The sequence below is a fragment of the Chinchilla lanigera genome, unplaced genomic scaffold (assembly GCF_000276665.1).
Source record: "Chinchilla lanigera isolate Chin_1 unplaced genomic scaffold, ChiLan1.0 scaffold00154, whole genome shotgun sequence".
Lineage (NCBI taxonomy): Eukaryota > Metazoa > Chordata > Mammalia > Rodentia > Chinchillidae > Chinchilla > Chinchilla lanigera.
Genome location: NW_004955555.1, coordinates 1441679 through 1449224, shown reverse-complemented (window position 1 = coordinate 1449224; position 7546 = coordinate 1441679). Strand labels below are relative to the sequence as shown.

At 58.9% G+C, this 7546-nt stretch overlaps 1 protein-coding gene across 1 annotated transcript; it reads right to left on the bottom strand.

Annotated features, from left to right (window-relative positions):
* Positions 1-3919: 3919 nt before the first annotated feature.
* Irgc (immunity-related GTPase family, cinema) lies at positions 3920-7037 on the bottom strand. The gene is made up of 2 exons (XM_005412454.1): positions 6934-7037; positions 3920-5469 (listed from the first exon to the last, which is right to left on the bottom strand). Exon 2 carries the CDS (start codon positions 5401-5403, stop codon positions 4012-4014), a length of 1392 nt encoding a protein of 463 aa, XP_005412511.1. The 5' UTR covers positions 5404-5469; positions 6934-7037; the 3' UTR covers positions 3920-4011.
* Positions 7038-7546: the final 509 nt, after the last annotated feature.

Below are 7546 nucleotides of genomic sequence, written 5' to 3'. Positions count from 1 at the left end.
GGAGACCCTGTCTCAAAAAGACCAAAAAAAAAACTTGTCACCTTGGCCTAGGTAAAACTCCCTCCCCCCCCCCACGGCAGGTTGCGGTGGAGCCCACCTGCTCCTCCTCTCCATGGCCCAGAATCCAGCAAACCCACAGCAGCTGACTGTGGTGAAACCTAATGGTCACTAAGTTCCCCACTTTGAGCAGGCTTCAGCTCGTCCACAGCACCCTTAGAATAATACCAGTGGACCTTAATGAGAGCATAGTCCCCGCCCCCCAAATTAATCCGTAAAAGTAGAAGTCACGGCAACACCCATAGTATTTAAATCATCACCTGCAGCGGTACCGAGAGCAACAGTGTGGGGGGCTGAGCTGCTTCCTTGTGGTTAACAGCTATTCATCACTGCAGTACCCCTGGCCTCGAAGCAGCCTGGGGAAGGGGTTTCTCAGACCCACTGTTTGGCACTGAGAGGACGAGTGACACCCGGGGGGCCAGCTGGTGCACAGGATGTTGGGAATGGGACCCAGGTCTTCTGATCCTAGAATTCAAATTCTTAAATGGCTTTTTGGGGGAGGGGTATTTATCAGGCCCAAGCACTGTAACCAACATACAGCAGTGCTGAAAATCTGGGACCTTCATCACTGCAGACAGTCATAGTTAACTGTCATTCCTCCTGGGCCACATATTTCACTAAGTCCCATTTCGCAGAGCAAGAAACTGAGGCCCAGGAAGGCAAAAATGACTTGTTAAATATCTACTCTGGAGCCAGGGTGCAGACCAGCTCTTAGATCCTTTCACCGTAAGAAACCTCTAGACCATTACACAGTGAATACCCGCTGTGGGCCCAGACCTCTGTGTACTGCAGTCCCAGCTCTGAAGGAAAACAGGAAACCTTGCCCACCCCCGTGGCCTGGCCCCTGCTCAGGAGCTGTGGTACACAGCTAGGCTGGCCTTGTCCCCCGCAGGGCCCTGGTGGCCCCACTGTGTGTGATGGACAGCGCTGGCAAGTGCAGACTTCCTGGGACTGCTCTGGGCAAGTTGCTGCTGCAGACTTTATCTCCCTCTTTGCAAGGGGGTGCTCCAGATGGCGATGTCGGCTTCCTCATCTGCGAGTTGGAGCGCGGACTCCTCAGAGCAGCCGCAAGACCCAGCTTTGCTGTGCAGAGGTTCAGGCAGCCGGACAGCCTGAGTGCCGGTGAGCAGCGCTTAGCAGGGAGGGGAGAAAGCTCATCGGTGGCCTCAGGGGAGATGAGACAAGCCTGGGAGGTGAGCAGAAGGCTGGGGCAGGAGAGGTGAGGTCTGAGCTGCAACAGGGGGTGTGGAAGATACGGGATATGGGGACCAGTGGCTGAGCAAGTGAAAGGGACAGAGGAGGCAATGCAGTGTCCCTCTTAACCTCAGCACCAGTGGTGTGAGCAATGACACACATTCTTTTCCGGTCTGGCCCCACACGGGGCTAGGACGAGCTGTGTGGGATGGTGTGTGTGGTCCACAGCACAGAGGGTGTGGGCTGGTTTGGAGCATGGATTTGAGCCAGGTGTGGTGGCAAACACCTATAATCCCAGCACTCCAGGAGGCTGAGGCAGGAGGGTCACAAGTTTGAGCCAGCCTGGGTGATTTAGTAATTTAGCTAGACCCTGTCTCAAACCTTTTTAAAAAGTCAGAAGATGTAGCTCAGTATAAAGTTCCTAGGTTTAATACTCAGTCCCACAAAAACACAAAATGTGAATTTGGAAGGGACCATCCGTGGGGGTCTGGGATTTCCCTACTGTGATTCTCCACACCTTGAGGTGCAGAAGGGGTTACATGAACCTCAGGTATTCCCGGCAGAGCCGATGGAGGGGCCTCCTGGAAGAGGCAAGTCCTTTTGCAAAGTATAATCCCCTAGGTAAAAGTAGACCCTCAGCTTCCGTGTCAGGTAATTTGAGCCTTCAAAATGGGCTAGAATCATCGCCAGATCCTGCAAATCCCCAGGGAGTACGTGAGTGCGGAGGAGTGACACCTCCCTCACCCTGCAGTCCCCACCTCCCCACCCCCGTTCATGCAGAACTTCCAGGGCCTCCTTGGGCTCCAGGAACCTTGGAGGGCTCCCCATCATGTCACCACCAGGCTGGGTCCTGGCCCAGCCCTCCTGCTCAGCCCCACGAGGTAGAGGACAGAGAGCCTGGGAGCGGACTCAGCTCTGGAGCGGCTTCTTCCTTGAGGCGGCAGGGGCCGTCACCTTCCCCATACCTGGGCTGGTGTTAGGGGACTTTGCAGAGGCAGGCCCAGGTCATGTTCTGCTCTCCAGGCGGCTGAAGATTAAAAGTGAGCCTGACAGCCTTTCCTTACTGGTGCCTAGAGCATGAATCTGAGCCCTCACCTTGCACAGCCAAGTTTACACACCCCCGGGTCCCCACTCAGGAAGAAAGCTTCTTCTTAAAAGGCTCTGGGCCTTTTTCCAGCTGGCCATGCTGGGCAGTGAATTCACACAAGCCTTGGAGAAGCTCCTGCCCTCCCGATTCCTCTGCCCCGTAGTAACTTCTTTATTTACTACATGAGATTGTTGGCCCCAGCCAAGGCAAGGTGGTGCATTTCGGCATTCCCAGCACTCTGGGAGGCTGAGACAGGAGGATGGAAAATTCAATCCCAGCTTAGACAACTTGGTGACTTAGTGAGACCCTGTCTCAAATAATAAAAGGAGGGAAGGCTGGGTATGTAGCTCAGTGCAAAGGCCCCGAGTTGAGTCCCCAGTACCACCAAGAACAAAAAGGGCAATTCTTCCCACAGCCCTGCCCCATTCTGGCACCCACCCTTTTGGTCCTACTACCCCTAAGCCCAGCCCTCCCCCGACCCTTGTCCCAGCCCACAGAAGTCCTTGGGGCAGCCCTGCTCCTGCCCCAGCCTTCCTCTGGTAGTTTACTAGCACACATGTGACCTTCACCCAGCAGGTAGTATTTTGGGTGTGGGCAGGTGTGAGGGTATCTGAATCACCTTTGCGCATGTGCACACCCATGCCGGGTACCTAGGAGTTTGGTCTCACGGAGACGCTTGGGCCCAACAGCCACCCTCACCGCTCACGTGACACGCCCTGTCAGTCACAGCTGTGGGCAGCGTTCAGAGCACACAGTCGTCCACACCCTCAGACCCTCAGTTTTTCACATTCACCCACACCTGTACAGCCACACAGACACAGCTCAAACCACCAGACTCCCAGCTCTAGGCTTAACACATCAAAGACACTTGACACTGACGAGGTTCCTCCCAGGCGCAGACACACCGTTTGCCGTGCACACTCACACACACTTACACACACACACAATACACACACACACACACACACACACACGCCCGCCATCTTTCTGCAGGAGATGCCAAGCTGGCCCCGCCTCTGCTCCCCTCCTGTGATCACAGACGCCCTCGGCTCACCCTCACCTGGCCACTCATGCTGCCTCCCCCACAATCCACAGGGAGGGGCTCCCCGGGCCTTCTATCCCTCCTCCTCCTTCCACCCCGCCCCCCCTCACTCCCAGGCAGCAGTTGCTAGGCACCATTGTGCCAGTCCCGCGCACCCACTGGCTGCCTCTCCAGGAGTGGACTTCGGGACACTGGCATTGTCAAAAGGGAGATGGGATGGAAACCCAAGTACCAGGGGCTGGTGGTGTAGCTCAGGGGCAGGACGAGGCCCGGCGCTCTATCCCCAGCACCAAGTACTAACACTAATTCCTTAGCAGGACCCAGCCACCACTCAGCCACAGGCACCCATAGCAGTTGACACTGTCTCCAGGCAGTGCCATCCCGCCCCACAAACCCCCACTGGCCACGTGCGGGGCAGGGGGAGAGATCCCACCAAAGCTACCACCCGCGCCTTACCCTCTGCGGCTCCCCGAACCCGGCCCAAGGGTCAGCGCCTGCCCCTCCTGGGCCCCTCCCCCTGTCAGCAACTGCGGCTCTCATTTGTATAACATCGGCCTTGTTTGGTTGCCTGGTTGGTTTGGCATTTTGGTAAAGGCTTGGCTTGTGGGCGAGGTGGGGGCGGCCTGCACTTTTATTTCTCCTCTGATAAGTCGCGTTTCTTCCAGCTCTCGAGAATGTACTTGAGGAGGAGGCCAAGCTTCCGGCGGGTGGTGAGCTGGACTTCCTCGCTGCCTCCCTCCCCAGATCCCCGTTTTTCCACGACACTGTCGCCAGCAGCCTCCAGGCTGATCTCGGGCTGAGGCTCGTCCTCCTCCAGGGCCTTGATGCGGACCCGCTGGGCGTCCTCAGCCAACTCATTGAGGCAGCCCTGGAGCATGGTGTAGACGGTGCCGAAGCTGATGCCACCGGCCACCAGTGTGCCGAACACAGGGATGCCCCTCTCAAAGGCGCGGGCCACCCTCATGGCGCCGTCGGACGACTGCGAGTAGAGCCGCAGGACCGTCTCCGGAGAGACCTCGTTGGCTAGCGGGGAGCGGATGACCGAGCGCAGGTCGCCCGCCTGCTTGCCCACCTGCTCCGCCAGCTTGGCCAGCGAGTCGTCGTCCAGGCCGAAGCTGCGGTGGTAACCGCGCAGCGAGCGGATGAGCAGGGCGTCGTCGTAGGCGGCCGCCAGCCCCGGCACGGGCAGGGCCTGGATGACGCCGGACACCAGGGCCGTCTTGAGCACTTGCTCCTGGAGCATGTCCTTCTTCTTCTGCAGGGCCTCCAGCGAGATATCAGGCAGTGACAGCAGGCCAGCGTGGCGCCGGTGGGCGGGCAGGTCGTGCTCCCAGGTGGACACGAGCATGGGGAAGTCGTAGCGGGATGGCGAGAGGTTGGACACGAGGAAGATGCGGGGGTCAGACACGCCGACCGCCCGCAGCCGCTCAGCGCAGTGGTCTCGGATCTCGAGCAGGACGGCGGCCTCGCTGAAGCCCGAGGGCCGCTGGGTGCGCGTGGCCGCCAGGTCCTCGTCCACCTTGGTGCGCACGAAGTAGAACTTCTTGCCCTGGCGCAGGATCTCTGAGGCCAGGCGGGTCTCCACCGCCCCGCAGCGGCGGGGGGACACCAGCAGGAAGAAGTCATAGCGGCTGAAGTCCACCTGCTTCAGGTACTTGTCAGCCGGGCAGCCCGGAGAGCCGGCCCCGGGGAGGTCCCACAGCGTCACGTCAGAAAACTGCGGGTGCGGGTAGGGCGAGGGTTGCATTGTGGTTTCCACGACGCCGGTGAGGGCTGCGCCAGGGTCCTCAGCCCCCAGGCCGCGCAGGGCATTGATGAGGGACGACTTGCCGGCCCCCGACTCGCCCGTGACGCCCACTTCCAGCCGGGTGCTGTCCGAGGAGGCGAGCAGCTCTCGAAGGCGAGAGGCGGCCTGGGGGATGTCGCCAGACTCGAAGGCTGTGCGCAAGGCCTCCAGCTCTTCCTTGGCCATGAGGATGGTGCTCTCCTCCCCAGGCACAGCTGGCAACTTAGAAGTAGCCATGGTGACCCGTGGTTCAGAGCACGGCAGGCGACAAGGGAGAGTCACCGGGCGCGTGGCCCTCAGCGTCTGCGGAGGAGAAGGGGCTGTTCACGCTCCGCCTGGGCCCTAGTGTGGGCAGCAGGGGCGTCAAGGGTGTGAGCAAGCCTGCACCCTGGGACCCACAGCTGTCTCCTCCTCAGGAACCCGGCGTACACCGGACACGTTAGGTGGCTTTGGAGTCTTATCTGTACCCCCAACTTACTGTGTGACCTAGGGCAAAAACGAGCGCCTCTGTACCTGCTTGCTTCTCTGGGGAGTGGACACGATGCCTAAGCGGCATCCTGAGGTGCTGTCAGGGCCTGGGGGAAACCAGCTTTGTGTGTGTGTGTGTGTGTGTGTCCATGTCCTGTTGGGCTCTGTGCTCAGAAGGGCCCGGCACCTGGCTTACTATGCCATGGACACTGACCGAGATTCTCTGTACTATTTGGCAACTTAGCGAGACCCCAGCTCAAAATAAATAAAAGGCTGGGGATGTAGCTCACGCCAAGGCCTTGGATTCAATCCCCAGTCCAAAAAAAAAAAGCATTAATATTTTTAACCATGTGATTTTGAGCAAGTCCTTGCCTCAGCTGCCTCAGCTAGGGAGAGTCCTGCCCACCTCCCTTGACTACTGAGGCCATCCTGGACCTTGGGTCTTGAACCGTGGGCCAACTTTGAGGATGGCCTGTGGAAGAAGCTGGGCTTTGGGAGTCCTCCCCATTCAGCCCCAGCCCTACTGTGGCCAGCCTAGCTCAGCGCTTGCCTCCTGGGCCTCAGTTTCCCCTCCCATCTCCGGGGCCTTTGTGAAGGTCTCTCTTCAGATCCCTTCTCACCTAGGCCTCCCTCTCCACACTCCCACCCCCTCTGGCCCGCCACCTCTAAACTCATCTTCAGAGAGCCCTGGAAGGGACGCTCCTGTCGGGGATCCTGTCCCTATCTGACGGAAAGGGACAGAGGCTCCGATGAGACTGGTGTCGTCTCTTGCACAGAGGCTCAGACAAGACTCAAACTCAGGCCCCGGGAGCTTTGGTGCCACTGAGGAGCTGCGGCCCCTCCAGCCACAAGCTTTGCCTCCCAGCTGGGATCCTTGACACCCTGTTCCCCTACCTGCCCTCACCACCCAACCCCAGAAATTTGTCCTTATTACTTTTTTTTCTTTTTCTTTTGGTTTTTTTCCGGTACCAAGAATCAAACTCACGACCTTGCACTTGCCAGGCAGGCGCTGTGCCGCGGAGCTAAATCCCCAGCCCCTGTCCTTATCACTTTACTCTCACCAGACCTGATCCTCCTACACCCATGAGCTCCACAGTCCCCTAAGCTACCTCAGGTCAGGGCCTTGGGGAGGGTGTGGGGGAGGAGTCCAGACAGGGCCCACAGCAAAGGGCAGACAAGATGGCAGCTGCAGGGCTGGAGTTAGGTCTCAGTGGGTCAAGACTGGCATCTCCAGAAGCCCCTGCCTCTGCCCACCCACCCATGGGCGCACGGCAGGGAGCCCTGCACTTGGGGACTCACCTCCCTGCAGTCCCTCTCCCCTCACTCTCTCCCCGGTGCGTGTCCTCTCCTGTTAGCCTGGAGCAGCCCCTGTTGCTAGGCCCCATTATAACACCAAGCAGCGGCCTATTGGCCCACCGGAGCTGGTGTAATAATGTCACCATGATGTCAGAGGTGTGCGGGGGTGGGGGGCCACCACCTGGTCACACTGGGCCTCCAACCCCCTGGTAGGCCTAAGAAGGAGTTTTCCAGCATTGAGACTTGTCCCCAAACCTCTGTGGTCTCCAGGGCACGGTGCCAGCGCAGGAGCACAGGTGCCCGGCCCTGCTCACTGCTCCACCCCAGCCGGGTAGCAGAAGCCGGGTCCTGACGCAGCCGGGATCTGGACCCTCACCGCCTTGGTCCTCAGCTTTCTCTGCCCCTGATGAGAGAATTCAGTCCAGACACATAGGCCGTGCAGAAGTACAGGCGGAATTTACTGTAACGTAGACATAGAGTCAGGCCTTCAAGAGAGAAGGCGTCTGTGCCGAAGGCGAGCTTGGGTGCATAGAGGTAGCTCTGGGGGCTTGGGGAGCTGAGGTGCTTATCAACATTTTACTTAGAAGTTATGCAGGAGCTGCAGACTGTCTTCCTG

Excerpts from the sequence above, each read along its gene's own strand:
- Irgc (XM_005412454.1), bottom strand. The coding sequence starts at position 5,403 with ATGGCTACTTCTAAGTTGCCAGCTGTGCCTGGGGAGGAGAGCACCATC.